The 15,536-nt window shown below is 58.5% G+C and overlaps 2 protein-coding genes across 2 annotated transcripts; both read left to right on the top strand.

Moving 5' to 3' along the window:
* Window positions 1–2,357: 2,357 nt before the first annotated feature.
* Window positions 2,358–10,608, top strand: Pgap6 (post-GPI attachment to proteins 6). The gene is given in 23 exon segments (XM_053743322.1): window positions 2,358–2,795; window positions 4,667–4,782; window positions 5,436–5,525; window positions 5,528–5,612; window positions 5,707–5,741; window positions 5,744–5,913; window positions 6,063–6,084; window positions 6,087–6,152; window positions 6,297–6,529; window positions 6,531–6,571; window positions 6,661–6,871; window positions 6,873–7,035; window positions 7,459–7,541; window positions 7,638–7,715; window positions 7,717–7,751; window positions 8,053–8,105; window positions 8,108–8,188; window positions 8,571–8,686; window positions 8,689–8,751; window positions 8,824–8,970; window positions 9,883–9,998; window positions 10,312–10,565; window positions 10,568–10,608. Coding segments are annotated over 23 exon segments (2,439 nt in total). The 5' UTR covers window positions 2,358–2,640; the 3' UTR covers window positions 10,594–10,608.
* Window positions 10,609–11,776: 1,168 nt separating this feature from the next.
* Mrpl28 (mitochondrial ribosomal protein L28) lies at window positions 11,777–14,532 on the top strand. The gene is made up of 5 exons (XM_047533948.1): window positions 11,777–12,206; window positions 12,753–12,905; window positions 13,319–13,453; window positions 13,539–13,625; window positions 14,132–14,532. The coding sequence occupies exons 1-5, from the start codon at window positions 11,919–11,921 to the stop codon at window positions 14,237–14,239; spliced, it is 771 nt and encodes a 256-aa protein (XP_047389904.1). The 5' UTR covers window positions 11,777–11,918; the 3' UTR covers window positions 14,240–14,532.
* The last annotated feature ends 1,004 nt before the right edge of the window (window positions 14,533–15,536 follow it).

Below are 15,536 nucleotides of genomic sequence, written 5' to 3' on the forward strand. Positions count from 1 at the left end.
TTCGTTAACCGGTGGTGTAATGGAGCCGTGCTTCCTGTGGCAGAACTCCTTCCATTCCGAAGCTGTCACTTAGCAGCTCATCATCAGATGAGCCCTGGAGGGGAATTCTGCAGTCTGTTCCCACCCATTGGGGACCTAAGCACAGGAACCTTGCCGCACAAACACACACTCAGGGGGAAGGTTGTTGGAGTGGGAGGACTGAGCGGGGCTCTGAGCCCAGCCTGGGGCAGCAAATGGAGCATCCTCTGCTGACCACAATTGCTGTCCCGGCACAATTCTTGATCGCTTCAGTGGATAGAGTGCAGTGCACTAAAATCACAGCTCAACAAAATTCACAAACTGACCTCTACCCCTTTAAACTGTATAACTGTCTGGAGCCTCCAGCAGCGAAGGGTAAAAAGGGCCTAACTCAGATTGGGGGGGGGCGGGGGATCCAGTGACTTTGTACCCAGGGCTTCCTCCTAGTCAACACCCTCCATGTGCCTTCAGTGGCCTTGGACTTGCAGGGTCAGCTCTCTTTCCCCAATACCAGTACCATATTCCAGAGATTCAAACATGTGTAGGGCCCTTCACCATTCCCAGCCATCTTGTTCCCCTCCCCGAGGATCAACCAGTATAATCTGCTGCTGGAGCTTCCAGAAACATTCTTTGACACATGCAGTGACATGTATTTTTCCCCCTTTTCTACAAAAATGGCAGTGCATTGTTCTGCGAATTCTTTTAGTTTGTTGTTTAGTTTTTCTTTTTTTGCCCTCTTTTTTCAGCTAATTTGCTGTACCTGGTTGCACGTTCATAGACAGTGCATACCATTTCCTGTTTTCCTCATTTTGCAGTCACAATACACCACAGTTTTTGCACCATGGTATGAATACTCCTTGATTCCAATGCCAATATCACTAGTGACCATCATCTAGGTGTGTTAGCACAAAAAACCTGGGTAGAATACAAACCTCACAAATCATCTCAGTTGTTTATTCAGGAATGAATTTTCACACAGGAACAGGGGTGAAATGGCGCTGGTGGACCCACTTCCTGCGGAAAATGAGCCACTGAACAAAGAAAGGGACTAGGTTTATATAGGTTATTTTGAGGGGTGGTCTAGTGAGCCTCTCAGTTTGGGCACTCAGGAAACAGGTTTTTGTAAAGAATTATGAAAATTTGTTCTTACTGGGCAATATTTTACTTGAGAATGGAGGATCTGGGGTCAGTGTTCAGTGTTGATCTCCTTCCCTTCAGGTGTCCCATTGTACTGTCACTGTGAAAGGATGTATTTGGAGAAGGATCAATGTTTTGGCTTCCTTTCTAGGAATTGTTCTCATTGGGAAGAGTGCACTGAGAAAGCTATCAATGTATGGCTTTCTTTTTCACTCCCTTTTCTCAGGTCTGTTTTTTTTGTATTGTTTTTTTCAATTTTCCATATCTGATAAGGTACATCTATGCAATCTCCCATTCTGTGAAGAGGAGCAGGAAGACTCCAGCAGGAGATACTAATCCAGGCTGCCTGCTCTTGCTATTTTTGGAAATCCCACTGGCTCCCCTGGGGCAACCTAATCTCCCAGCCTGTCAAAGTCCACCTTCTGTGCATCAGAGTCTTGGGATCACCTCTGTGGGCTATGAATTGGAGCACACCCCCCCCCCAAACACACACACACAGTATGTGTATATTTTGTGTGTCTGTTTATAATTTTTTTTAAAACTTTGGCACATGCAGTTTGCTCACCCTCAACCTCATTGGATTCCCCAGTCTGGCCTCTCATACCTCCTGGTTTTCCCAGTTTTCATCTAGGCCTTTTATGGTTTCATTTTGTTTACTAAAATCGTTAATTTGTTTGGAATCTATGCCAGCATAAAAGGTGAGGAGTTAATCCCACCCACCTATGTGAATCTCCACCTTTATTCCGTTACTATATTCCCAAATGTGCAAGAAGCGTCTCCATCTTTTATGAACGTGTCTTTACCCATCCTGGTAGTGGTATGTGGTTGGACGGTCCAGAGGCCTCGGCAGAGGACCCAGCTATGAAAGGAGCACGCCAACCCCAAACCCTCACCAGCCCAAGGTTCCCGGGCCCAGTGGCTCCGAGCCAAACAGACCAGGGTCCTGCCGCCTTGAACCTACTGCGCGGTTCCAATGCGCATTCAGCGTGCCCCTCGGTTCCAAGCGACCCCTCTGCCCTGCATCCCCCTATGCGTCCCGCGTGAACTCTCTGGTCCCCGTGCCCTGCGTCGCGTCTGCCCCCCCCGCCCCATGCGTCCTGCTTGGCCACTCTGGCCCCATCCCCCGCTCGTCCCACATGACCCTCTGGCCCCCATGCGTCTCTTCTGGACCTCTTCCCCCATGCAGCCCACGTGTCCCCCCACCCAGGGCCACAGGTCTCCCTGACGCTGCACGCGGGGTCTCATGCGTCCCCCGCGCCGCCCTGCCGCCCTCCCCCACTCGGGGCCAGTCGGCCCGAGCTCCCTGCGGGGCGGGGCCTCGCAAGCGGAAGTGCCCGGGCGCCCGGCGGCCCTACCGCCGGGCCATGGGGATCCTGGACTCCGGACTGCGGCGGCGGCCGCAGAGGCGGCGGCGGCTGCCCGAGCGGCGGCGGGGGCGGGGCGGCGCGGGACGCGGGCCGGGTAGCGCCGGCCGAGCGCGGAGCCATGGGCCGGGCCGGGACCGGGGCGCGGCGCGGGGCGGCAGCGGTGGCTGGGCCGCTGCTGCTGCTGCTGCTGCTGCTCGCATCGGCCCCCGCGGCCGCCGCCGGCGACCACAAGAAGAGCGTTGAGCCAGCCCGGGACAGCGGAGCCATCGAGGAGTAAGCGGGCGGGCGGGGGCGCGCCCGGGGCGGGGGCCCGATTGTGACTCACCTGGGGGCACCTGTGCGCTCAGCTGGCGCGGGCGTAGGGCCAAGGTCCCCACCCAGTGGCGCCTTTCGTGGTGCGTTCGGCGGAGATGATGCCTGTGCTCCCTTTTATGTTCCCCAGCCGGGGCTCGGACGGGTCGGCCCTTGGAGCGAGCGCTTGGCTCCCTCCAGCTCCCAGAGCGTTTCGGGTCGCACACCTGAGCGCAGAGGTGTAGGGCCCCGGGCCCGGGTCGGAAAACCCGCTGGGAGGAATGGTAGAGCAGAAGTTCAAGGGCCCCCCCCTCTCCTCTGGAGGAGCAAAGTTTGGAGAAAGCTTCTCCGACCCAAGAGGTCCCATGTGCACCCCTTACGTGGTGCCCCCCCCCCAAACCCAGTGCAATCTCTCTGAACCGCTTGCCTTCTTCCTGGCGGCTGTATTCCCATTGGCTGGAGGAGCCGCCCGTCAGGGCGGATCTGGAGAAAGGGCACCTCCTCTTGGTGAGGAACTTGCTTGCTTCCCTGTATTTCTGCTCCCTGAGATTTCCCATCCCTGACTGAGGTCCGATGAGGTGACTAGACAAGGTGTGCCACCCCTCTGGGTTCTGCTTAGCACTGGGACATCCAGCTGTCTACACCTCAATCCCTGCACACCCTGACCTTCTAGTCTGTAACTCGGGCCCCTGGGGCTCACCTAGTACTCTCCTGGTCCTCAACTTCCCCATGCAAAACCTCTCCCCGCTTTCTCTGAAACACTGCTCCTCTAAGCTCCTGCTTCTTGAGGGCCATGCCTTCTGGTTTCTGAGCTTGGTGGCAGCTTAAAAGACAGTTTTCCCTGAGGAAAATACTCTGACTATATTGCTACATTGGATTCTACTGACCCCATTTTCTCCTCTTTCTCCATCCCCTGAATGAGACCTGGGTGAAGGGGGTCACTGGAGGGTGGTGCAGGGAGCCCCTGGACTGGGCAGGGTAGGGCCCTGGTTGACCTGATCAGCCCCTACCTCCTCCCAGGTCTGCTGAAAGGCAGGCCACTTGTGACTATCTGGGCTCTGAGGTTGGCCAGGTTCTCTAGCTGATGCCTGTCCTGGTTTGGAGGAAGTGGGACAAGGTGCCATACTCAGGGTCTCAAGACTGGCTCAGGAACTTTCTCCTTCCCCACCCAACTCTGTGCCTATGGAGTGTGTGGGACAAGGAGGGGTGCCTATGACTGGCCCTCCTTACCCTTCCTTCCTGATATCTCGTGGGCTCAGCTTATCTTGCTGCCTGCCAGATATGTCATCAAGATAGCAGTGAGGGCATCTGCAGGGAAGCTGGACTTCAGAGGCTCCAGGAGGCTTGGAGGGGCTGTGTAGCCCTGGGGGGCATGGGGTCAGGTCTTAGGGCAAACCTCGAGCTGGTCTCTTATCTCTTGTCTACCTATTGAAATATCACAACCACCAGCTGGGTTTCAGGTGTCCTCAGGCTGGCATTGTGGGGATCCAGTCAGGGTTTTGCCCATGGATGGTCAGGAAGCTGCACTTGCAGGGTGTTCTCCCCTTACTGACCCCTCAGAGCCTGGGGTTTGACTGGTGATTCTCTGTTTCTTCGAGATCCCACAAACCTGGGCCAGGGGTATGCCCTGCCTCAGCTCCCAGACTTCAGTTTTCTACTTACATTGTCATATCACCTGAGGTCCCGCAGCAGCTCCTGGCTCAGGCCACAGCCTGGCGAGTGGGACCTGGTGGCCTGCGGACACCTGAAAAGCCTATGATGAGTTGTGGGCAGAGCCTGCCCCTACCCAGCCCCCATGCTAGGCTCCTCTGGTGTTCCATGACTTTTCCAGCAGGCTGCTGTCTTTTCTCCAGGTGCCTCTATGGAGGCATCACGAGGCTGGCAGAGAAACCAGCTGCTTACCTGTCTCCTTCCCCATCCCTTGTGGGGGCAGACGAGGCTTCCTGTGTAGCAGTGCTCAGCCCAGAGAGTGAGGCCAGATGCTACCCGTTTCTTCCTGAAGCACTTCACCACTAGTTAACCTTGGCAGAAGGGGCACTGTTCACTCTACCCACTGGACCCATGCCCTAGTGAGGGGAAGGGGCACCCATGTCCATGCAGGGCTCCAGGAGTGGAGCCTGAGCCCATGGGCCCTGCTTCTGGCCTGCATAGCCACCCATGGATGTGAGTCCCAAGGTCAGTTAGAGGCCTCACCTACTTGGGACACAGGGGCCAAGTGTCCCTTGATCCCCATGCCTAGCCAGGGCAGACATCAGGAGGGGTGGGGACTCCTGCCTGACCACCTCCTGTGTCCTTCAGCCTCTACCTCTGCCAGACTGTCATGTGGGGGCAAGCAAGAGAAGGGCTGGCTGTTGGGAACTTTTGCAGGATAAGAAGTCACTTTGGCCATCTGGGAGGAGGTCGAGGAATGGCTGCCTGAGGGAAAATTCCAGAAACCAGGGCCAACCTCCAGAGGGCAGTGGGGACCTTGCAAAGGTCGAAGTTGGCACAGCTGGGACTTTAGGACTGCCCCAGGACTTAGTGTCTGGAGTCCTGTCCTTTCAGGGAAGGACCATGCCCCACTTCACTCTTTCCCTGGAGGCAGGAGGGCCTGGCCCTGGCTGACTCTGCTTTCTCCCGCAGTGGTCGGGCTGGTGTCAGAGCACTTCTCCCAGGCCCCGCAGAAGCTGTCTTCCTACAGCTGGTACGGCAGCATCCGGCTCTTCCACTTCCGTTGCCTGCAGACACCGTGCTGCTGCGCTGGCTGCTGCACATGTCCTGGGGCAGCGGCACGCCCTGCACCGACGTGGAGATCACCGTGTAGTGCCCAGCCTCCCACCCGCCCACAGCAGCACCGCACCTGACCAAGGTCCCACACCTAACCCTGACCCCTGTCGTCTCCTCCTACCTCTAGGCACTTCCGCTATGGGGCCCCTCCCGTCGTCAACCCGCTGGCACGAGCTTTCCCAACCACACCATTCAGCAGCCCTCCTTCCACGTCAGGGCACTGCTGAGCTCCATGCTGCTGGACAACACCTCTGTGAACGTCTCCCACCCAGCCCCCGGGGACGGGTTTGTGGCTGCCCACCTGCCTCCCTCCTCCCAGAAGATCGAGGTGCAGGTGAGGGTGCTGACCCATAGGGGTTGGGAGCCCCTGGGTACGTAGATGACCTTTCATCCCCCTCTTTGGGGCAACCCTTGTTCTGGGTTCAGCGTGCTGCTCTCATACAGCCTGCATTGCCTGACACCCTGAGCCTCTTCTCTCCCCAGGGCTTTGCTCCCACCTGTGCCTACTCTTTCAGCCCGACATGCTGGTCATGCGGGCGATGGAGGTCTCCATCCTGGAGCCTGATGCACCCCGTCCCAGACTCTCCTCTCCCACCCAACTACCTCAAGTGAGTGGGGCCTGGGGAAGACCTGGGTTGGCAGGGCCCCAGTCTTTGGGTCCTGGGCCTTGTGGTCCTGCTGGAGTGGGTCGGATGCCCCACCTGAGTGGGTTGGAAGAAGTGCAGGGCCTGAGGGAGGACACCACCTTGTGCAGGATCTTCGTCCCTGAGTATACCCAGGAGCTTCTGCTGGAGCTGCAGGGCTGTGTGTCCAGCGGGAGCCCCGGCTGCCCTGTGCGTCTCACGGTGGGTGGGGCCACCCTTCCCAGCAACTTCCAGAAGGTGCTGACCTGCACGGGCCCCACACCGTCCTGTCGTCTGTTGCTGCCCTCACCACCCTGGGGCCGGTGGGCTGCAAGTAACAGCTGAGAGCCTGGCGGGGCCCCAGTGTCAGTGGCCCTTCGTTGCCCAAGCTGGCCCTCACAGGTGGGCTGCCAGGAAGGGGTGGGTGGGAGTGTCTTTCCCCCACCCTTGCCCCCCAGGCTTTCCTCCAGCTGAGCCCTGGTACTCTTGGCAGCCTGCAGGCCATGGAGCATGACCTTCCAGCGCCTTCTGCGAAACAGTCCAAACCAGAGCCATGATACATCCGTGGGCCAGCTGTCCCCAGGCCCTGCCGATCAGGGCCTGGGCAGGAGCAGTGGGGTGGGCGGTGGCGCCTTCTGTCTCCTGAGCTTCCCGGTCATGAGGGAGGAACATAGACACAGTGTCTGTGCGCTTTCAGCCCATGGACGGGATTTCGGTGCTGGTGCGTTCCGACGCTCCCGCCGTCTTGCGGCTCCGCCTTGATACCCGGCATGGGAACAGTGGGGGCTCCCTCACCATCACCCTGAGGTCACAAGGTACTGTCCTGATAGCCTGTTGGGGCTGTCCTGCAAGTGGCTCACACCCAGACTTGTCTCAGGGCACTGGATGACCTACCCGGGCATTTGTGCACTGACTTTGGCACCCTTCTGGGTGATGGTGACACCGCCAGGCACGAGGCAGCCTGGCCCTGTCAGCAGAGCCCAGAGCCTGAGCTTGAGGAATGGGCTATGGAGTCACTAGGATCAGAGACAGCTGGAGGCAGGTCCAGGAGGGAGGCTTGGGGTGAGCCCTGGACCAGCAGGAACCTCAAGAAAGGCACCCCTGCACTTGCTGGGCACCCTTGAGACCCTGGGTTCCATCCCCAGCATGGAGAGAGAGAGGAGAAGCACCCTTCGCTAGGATACAGAATGGGCACTGTGCAGCATCTCCAGGGGCCTAACCCTGCACTGCTTCCCCTTCCAGACTGAGGCCACAAGGGGACACCTTGATAGTGGCCTGTGTGAATGCTGCCTCAGCCTTCCTTAGCTTCAACACTTCACTCAACTGCACCACAGGTATGGTGGGCAGGCAGCACCTAGCAGAATGACTGGCAGGGTGCTGGCTGGCCCTCCATCCCCTCTGATGGATCTCCCCCACTCCATGCAGCCTTCTTCAGGGCTACCCCTTATCTCTGCGTGCCTCCTCTCCTGTGGCCAACCTCATCATCCCCTACCCAGAGACAGGCAGCTGGTACCGTCTCCCTGCAGCTCCTGTGCCCTGAGAGTCCTGGGTATGTGAACCGAGCTGGGACAAGTGGCTATCACCTAATCAGGACTGTGGTTGGGGAGTGTGAGAGAAACCTGGCTCCCACAGAAGTGAGGGGTTGACTATCTCCATGTGTCAGGGTGGATCCCCTCTCTGCCTGTCATCCCTCCCCTGGCAGACGTGGCAGAAGTCAGGAGTATCCCTCCACACTGTTGAAGCATGGAGCTCAGTCTGGGCTCATTTGTCCATGAGCCTATTGGGCGTAGTGGTGCTGAGTTGGCTGGCCAGGGCTGGTGGCCAGCCTTTGCAGGTCCCTTCCCTTTCAGGGGCTGTGAGCAGGCCATGGTCCGTGTAGAGACCATCCTGTACCTGGCACCCTGTTGAATGACTGTGGACCTTACGGCCAGTGCCTCCTGCGGCGCAGATATAGCTACCTGTATGCGGGTTGCAGCTGCAAGGCAGGTGAGGGCTTGGGCCCTACACACCTAGGGCAGTCTCTGTTGACACTGGTGTCCCAGCCCGGACTGCAGAAAGCACCCATGCAGGCAAAGCAGGGCCAACGGCTCCTCCCTATTCTCATGCCCCCCATGATCCACTGCCCAGGCAGAGATAGTGAGCTGTCTCTCCTTGGCTCCCGAGCCCTGGCCTACCTATACCTGCCCATGGCTATCCAAACCTGCCCATACTTGTTTTCCCTGTCCATGTCAGTTTCTATCTATACCTGCTTCCCCCTGCCCCACCTGCCCCACCTGTCCCAGTCTGCACCTGGGTAAGGAAAGGGACCTGGAATTCAGAAGGCCCCAGGTGCCTACCTCAGGTCCCTGAACAACTGCATGGCCCCCAGGCTGGCGTGGGTGGAGCTGCACTGACAACAGCACGGCCCAGACGGTGGCCCAGCAGAAGGTGGCCGCCCTGCTGCTCACGCTGAGCAACCTCATGTTCCTGGTCCCCCATCCTACTGTCTGTGCACCCGCGCCTTCCTAGTGGAGGCCTCTGTCTACTTCTACACCATGTTCTTCTCCACGGTAGGGCCCGTCCCACTCCTCTGGGGACCTCTGGGGGGGTCCTGAGCTGCTGCTCACTGCCCCATCTGGCAGTTCTACCATGCTTGTGACCAGCCAGGGGAGGCGGTACTGTGCATCCTCAGCTATGACACGCTGCAGTACTGCGATTTCCTGGGCTCCGGGGTGTCCACCTGGGTCACCATCCTCTGCATGGCCAGGCTGAAGACAGTCCTAAAACACGTGAGTGACTGAGTTGGGCTGGGTTCTGGGGGAGCATGGGCCCTGGTTGTTGCACACACGAGGCAGCGAGGAGCAGATAGTAAGGGCCCTGGGCCTCGGTTCTCCTGTGACTGTCAGCTGTCCTCAGAAGAAGCCCCGGCAGCTGTGGAGGAACAATGCTGGCCATCGGAGGACACCAGGAGGAAGGTCATAGGTTGGGGTCATGCAAGGCCTCCGGCCTTTTTTTGGGCCCTGCTCAGAAAGGAACCTACCCCAGGTCAGGCCTCCCTGAGAAGCCCTACCATGCTTCTGGGTTCCCACTTGTGTAGGACACTTTGGGGGTTTTCCACAGCAGCTGGACCTGACCAGTGAGACGAGTCTCCGTTCCCATGAATTACATCTTCTGCTGTAGGCACTGCCTCCAGGGGCACCATGGGAACCAGGTCAGGGCAGAGGCTGAGGGAAGAAAGCTCCAAAGTGCTGGAGTTCAGCAGGGCTGAGTGTTGGGCCATGAACCTGCAGGTTGTGGGCAGAGGTCAGGTTGTGTCTGACAGAGACTTGGAGTGGGAGTCTCTCCCCAGGAACCATCTGAGGGAAGACTGAGGATGTCCTGAAGCCCAGAGTGCGGGGCGTAGGCAAGTGTGTAGGTGTAGCGCTGCAACAGGTGGCTGTCCAGATTGTGCCCTTGCTCAAAGAGGGACATCACCTCCTCATCTCCAGAGGGGCCTGCCTGGCCAAGTTCACCTGTGGCCAGTCTACAGGAGCAGGAGGAGGATACTTCCCTTTGTGGCCAAGCAGAGCAAATTCTGCCAGCCAGGGGGTGGGCAGAGGTGCAGGTAGGTGGTGGCCTGTGTACCTGTCCACCTTCCTGCTGAGTGTCATCCCCTGTCCATGATTCTCATGACCCTGCAGTCATTCCTGTGTCTTGTCCAGGTTCTGTTTCTTCTGGCACGTTGGTCATACGCCAGGTCCTTGCAGCTGGATCGCAGAGGCATCTGGAACACGATAGGGCCCTGCCTCTTTGCTTTTGTGATCATGGCCTCATGTGGGTAAGGAGCAGAGAATCTCTGGAAGAAGAGAGCCTCACCCTCAGTCCTGTTCTGACCGTCCAGTCTAGGACCTGAGTGCCCCACATCTGCTTAGGGCTTCTGGTGGCATCCATAGAGTCCCAGCCTGACAGTGTGTCTAAGACCTGGGTCTGAGGACCAGTGACCATGTACCCTTTATCCCCCTCCCAGGCAACTCATGCACATGGTTCGCTGCCCAGACCTGGGCAGCCCCACAACCACTGATGCTGAATCCTGGAGCAGCCAACCTATGCCAACCCTTGTATGGCTGTTTGCTCCAGGTACACCGCTGCAGGCACCGCACCAATGCTAACCCCACGTCATGGCAGCGCTGGGCCTTCTGCCTCCTGCCTGGTATCTCCATGGCCTCTGTGGGCGTCGCCATCTATACCTCCATGATGACCAGTGACAACTATTACTACACTCACAGCATCTGGCACATACTGCTGGCCGGGAGCGCGGCATTCCTGCTGCCTCCACGGGAGGAGCAGGCCGAGGCCCTGGGCCTGCTCACAGAAATTCCCTGCTACTATCAGATCTGCAAGAACAATCAGACGAGCTATACACAGTGACGTGATTGTGGCCAGCTTGGGGACACCTGCTGCTCTAACTTCTTCAGTCAGGAGCAGGACCAAGGGAGAGGAGCCCTGTCCAGCCCTGTCCAATTAGTTCTTAACTAAATAAAATTACCCTGAGACTTAGCTCCCTCCTCTAGAGGAGAGATCGCCACTCTCCAACTCACCAGCTCCCTACAGGTCTCAGCGCTTCTGCAGAGACCCCCTGGAGACCACAGGTACCATGTTCTCTGCTGGCCTGGGGATGGCCAGCAGTGTAGAGAGGAACTCCCTGTTCCCCTATAAAGTTGTGATGTGAGACACCCATGACCAAGGAGATCTCAGCCCACTGAGGCTGGCAGCTGGGCACTCCTAGCATCCCTTACACTCTGCCCTGAATGCCAGCTGCCTCAGGTACGGGGACCCTCTCCCCCACCCCTGGCAGCAGCTTCGTGGGAAAAAACCAAGGTCACCAAACAGCTGATTGACCCTCAAGGGTACGGCAGAGCTCTGCCCCTCCCTGTTCTCTGCAGTGCAGCCACCGTCTGAGAAGAGCCTCCTAGGGAGGAGGCTGCTCAGCTGCTCTGAAGGCTACGTGAGGCACAGTGGTGCAAGGCACCTGTGTACCTGCTCACCCCAAGCTTCCTGCCTTGTCTGACGAGAATCTTTCTGCACTGACCCCAGCACTGGGTCCTGAAGCTTGGGGAGGAGTTTCTTCTGGAGACCCAGCCCAGCCTTCCTGCTCCTGGGAACTCTGTCCAGACCTGAGTGCTGTGCCCCTTGAGTGTTTGGGGACTAGGCCCCTGGAAAACTGGGTGCTGATGAGGACCAGGGGGGCAGCCCTTCCACTCTCTGGCTCTGGGGGCTTCCTCTCTGGGCTGGTTGGTCCAGGACGGGGTCTCTTTGGAGTTCCCCCAGTCCCAGCCACCCTGCACACAGCCACCAAAGCATTCCCAGCCTCTTAAAAGGGGAAACATATAGGGTGTTTCAGGGGATAAACTATTCCAAGGCATAAGGCAATTTTTATGTGATTGATGAATTTAATATTCTACAGTGAGTTTTCAGGCCAAATGAGTCACTACCGTTTTTTTTCCTGTGCTCCTTCCGTGGGCGGGAGGATAGCAAGCCCCGCCCCTCGCGGGACAAGCCCGGGCCGCGCTCTGCCGACCGTACCTTGCTTGGACTGCGGTCTCCGCGGGGCGCTCTCCGCGGTCCCTAAAGTCGGGAAGCGGGCGGGACGAGGGTAGACGGACGGGCTCCGCGGCCAGTCGGCGGCGGGCGGAGGTCGCAGCCGACTTGCGCGTTTCCGTCTCCGCCCCGCGCAGGGCGCGCGTCTCCGGGCGCAGCGATGCCGCTGCACAGGTTCCCCGTGGCGCTCTGGAGGCGGCTGCAGCAGCGACAGGGCCTCTGCGCGCGCCTGCCCGCGCACTTCCTGCGCTCGCTGGAGGACGCGCCGCCGCCCGCTCCCGTGCACTACCGGCCCCACGGCGCCCGCTTCAGGCTCAACCCCGCGAGCGGGCAGCGGGAGCGCGTGGAGGACGTGCCCATCCCCGTCCACTACCCGCCCGAGTCCCAGCAAGGTCTGTGGGGAGGCGAGGGATGGATCCTGGGCTACAGATACGTCAACGGAGACAAGGTGGGTGCGCCTGGATCCGGGTGTCAGCCCCGGGGTGGTGCTCGGTCGGAAGCAAGGAGCGGGGTGAGGCCTGCGTGTTCAGGAGAGTTGGGGGAGGGAGGTCGGCGGTCACCCGCCTGCTAGGCTCGGCCATGGTGTGCTAATTCTTGTGACACTTGAGGGCTAGCATTGCTCCTTCGTGGCCAAAATTAGAAAGGCCGATAGATACCGAGTCAGGCTGTTTGCAAGGGATGCAACTTGGCTCCTGAGTCTGCTTCTGGGGGGATTCTGCTGCTGACTTCAGAGGACATGTGTCCAGTGACACCTCCCTGGCTTCTCTCTCTGCCTTTGCTTCCTTGTGCAAAGCTGTATGTACTTCTGGAACATGCACCAGCAACCTCGGGGCAAGGGTGGGAGAAGCCAACCCCCAAGTGAGCAGCGAGGTCCAGGCTGGGGCTGTCCATTCCCAGTGGTTGGTGGAGCCTGTTTCCAGAAAGGGTGAGGACTGGGGGAACATCACAGGCCCGGGAGAAGCAGCACACTCACAGATCTCTCTTGTACCCTCAGCTCTCAAAGAGGGTGAAGAAGGTGTGGAAACCACAGCTGTTTCGGCGTGAGCTCTACAGTGAGATCCTAGACAAAAGATTCTCTGTGACCGTGACCATGCGGACTCTGGATCTCATTGATGAAGCCTATGGGTTCGATTTCTACATTCTCAAGGCAAGCAGGGGTTAATGACAGTGCGGTCTTGTGGGCATTCAGACCTCAGGGAGGCCAGAGCGACACCACTCTGGAGGACGTGGTGATTGGGGTGGAGGACAACTGGTAAAACAACTGTGACTGGGCCCCTGTCTGGGCAGCCCCAAGAAGCTTCCTGCCCATAGGAGAGTCACTCATTATGGGCAGCTGACTTGTCCAAGGTGCCTGAGTGAGTATGGCCACCTTCTTCCTGCTCTTGGAATTGCTTCTGTTCTCCTTCACCCAGGCCTGGGTGCTGGTGCTGCCCACCACGCCTGGCCTGCTCTGGTTTGGCCCAGGACTGCCAGCCGCTGGCAAGAAGCTTGACAGGGTTGGCTGGCAGGGTGGATGGGGCCCTGCTGTCAGCACCTGGTCCCATGTGAGCCTCTTGCCAGACCCCGAAGGAGGACCTATGCTCTAAGTTTGGGATGGACCTGAAGCGAGGAATGCTGCTGAGGCTTGCCCGACAGGACCCTGAGCTGCACCCTGATGACCCTGAGCGGAGGGCAGCCATTTATGACAAGTACAAGGTAAAGGTTTCCCCTGTCCTGTCCTCCCTGCTGCTTGTGGCGCCTGGCCAGCCCCCGTCTCACTGCCGACCATCTGCCTGTGCAGGGGTTTGCCATCCCAGAGGGAGAGGCCGAGTGGGTGGGTCTGACGCTGGAGGAGGCCATGGAGAAGCAGCGGCTCCTGGAGGAGAAGGTAAACGAGTGTGCGCAGCCCTGCTGTCCTCCCAGGTGCCACAGGTGGAGGGACACGGGGCGCCGCCTTGGAGAAAGCCTGGAGGAGGACTGCACACCCCAGCTGTGCTTGGGAGAAGCGTGGCAGGCACCTGCCCCTCGTCCCTTCTCTCTCCTGCCCCAGCCTCTCAGTGGGCGGAGTGGGCACCCGACGTCCCCCAGGCTTTCCTGGGAGGGTCTGGTAGCTCCAGGAGGGGCCCTCCTGTGGCGCATCAGCTGGTTGTCCCGCTCCCTCTGCTTGGTTTATCTGAGACCACAGGGAAGCTCGGGGTGGGCCTGTGACTCCTGCAACTCCCAGGGAGAGGGATCTGCCCTCCAGGTTGGCAAGCAAGCTGGCATGACTGATGGAGCATGAAGGGCCCCTGTCCTGTCATGCCCAATTTCCCTGATGTCTGGCCAGCGGGGGCTGGTACCTGCCCACCCCAGGGGCCCAGTTGCTCTAGGCTACCCTGAGCCTCTTCCCTTCAGGACCCGGTGCCCCTGTTCAAGGTCTTCGTGGAGGAGCTGGTTGAACAGCTTCGCCAGCAGGCGCTGTTGGAGCCCGCAGTGGTACCGAAGAGAGCCAGCAGGAAGTGACCACAGCCCTCCTGTGTCTGATTGCCAGGCACAGCTTTCCCCTCTGGACTTTTTAGCAGTGTGGACACAGAGTCTGGAGTGGCCCTGAGGGCCACCTGTGGGCAGTGTGAACCCTGTTCTTGTGTGGTGGCCACAGAGCTCCTGGGGTATGCTTTTTGAAGGCCCGAGGGGCCTTTTTTCACAAGTTCCCCAGGAGGCCTGGTTCCAAGCAGAGGCTCTGCCCGGGTGGGGGCACATCCTGGGCAGTGTTTGCTGTGCCTGTGGGATTGGAGTGAGTAAAGTCTGAGCCAGGCTGTGTGTGTGCTTCTTTGCTTGGATACTGGACTTCGCTCCCCCATCCCCCAGAGACCCAGTGTGGGCTGCATACATCATGTGGCTCCAGCTGCCCATCCTGAGCTATGGTGACCATGCTTCAATTTGGTGTTTTCCTTAATCTGGTGTTTTCCTCAACCTGAGTAGTTGAACAGGAACTAGTAGTATAACAGGAATTAGTTGTCACCTCCCATTGCATACCCCTGCCTGTTCTAGAATGTTCTTCAGAACCATGGAAGGGAAGCTGCAGGTTGGCTCTGGGGACTGAGGAGGGCATCTTGGGTGTGCCTTACTAGGGGCTGCTGGGGGCAGCTTTAAAAATTTTTTAAAAATCAGTCCCTAGTACCACAGGAAACCCTCTGCCTCAGCTTCCTCAGTAGCTGGGATTACAAGTGGGCCAGTCAGCAGTAGCACCTGTGGTCATATGGGAGGTGGAAATACACGGACCTCAGGACCCCCTTTCCTTAGCAGCCCTCCTCCCGTCCTGCTGGTTGGATTCATGGCTTGAGGTGGAAGCTGAACCAGGCTATGTGAGGGTTGGGGTGCCCCCACACTTCCCTGAAAGCTCTAAGCACTGAGGTACTTCAGTTCTCTCAGGGACCACAGGAGCATTTCCCCCAAGCTGTGTGTGGAGGACATGTTGGGTCCATGTCCTTAGCGCCACACCCTGGCCATAGCTGGTGCACGAGGCAAGAGGTGGGTATCAGAGGCCACGAGCTGAGGCGCACTGGGCTCCCTAGGGGTGCCTTGGGAGCACCCATGCCTGAGCTCTGTTCATAGTGCAGTCCAGAGGGAACACATAGCTGGGCCTGCAGACATGGGAAGGTTAGAAGGCTGCATAGCCCATAAGGTTTGTGAGGGTTGGGACCTGACTTGGGGTCAGAGCCCAAGGGATGTGTCCCCAAAGTCTCAGTCTGTCCCCAAGGTGCTTCCTGCATACCACTGTCACATAATGTACATGTTTTATGCATAATTTAGAAAAAAA

The sequence above is a fragment of the Sciurus carolinensis genome, chromosome 18, assembly GCF_902686445.1.
Source record: "Sciurus carolinensis chromosome 18, mSciCar1.2, whole genome shotgun sequence".
NCBI classification, from domain to species: domain Eukaryota; kingdom Metazoa; phylum Chordata; class Mammalia; order Rodentia; family Sciuridae; genus Sciurus; species Sciurus carolinensis.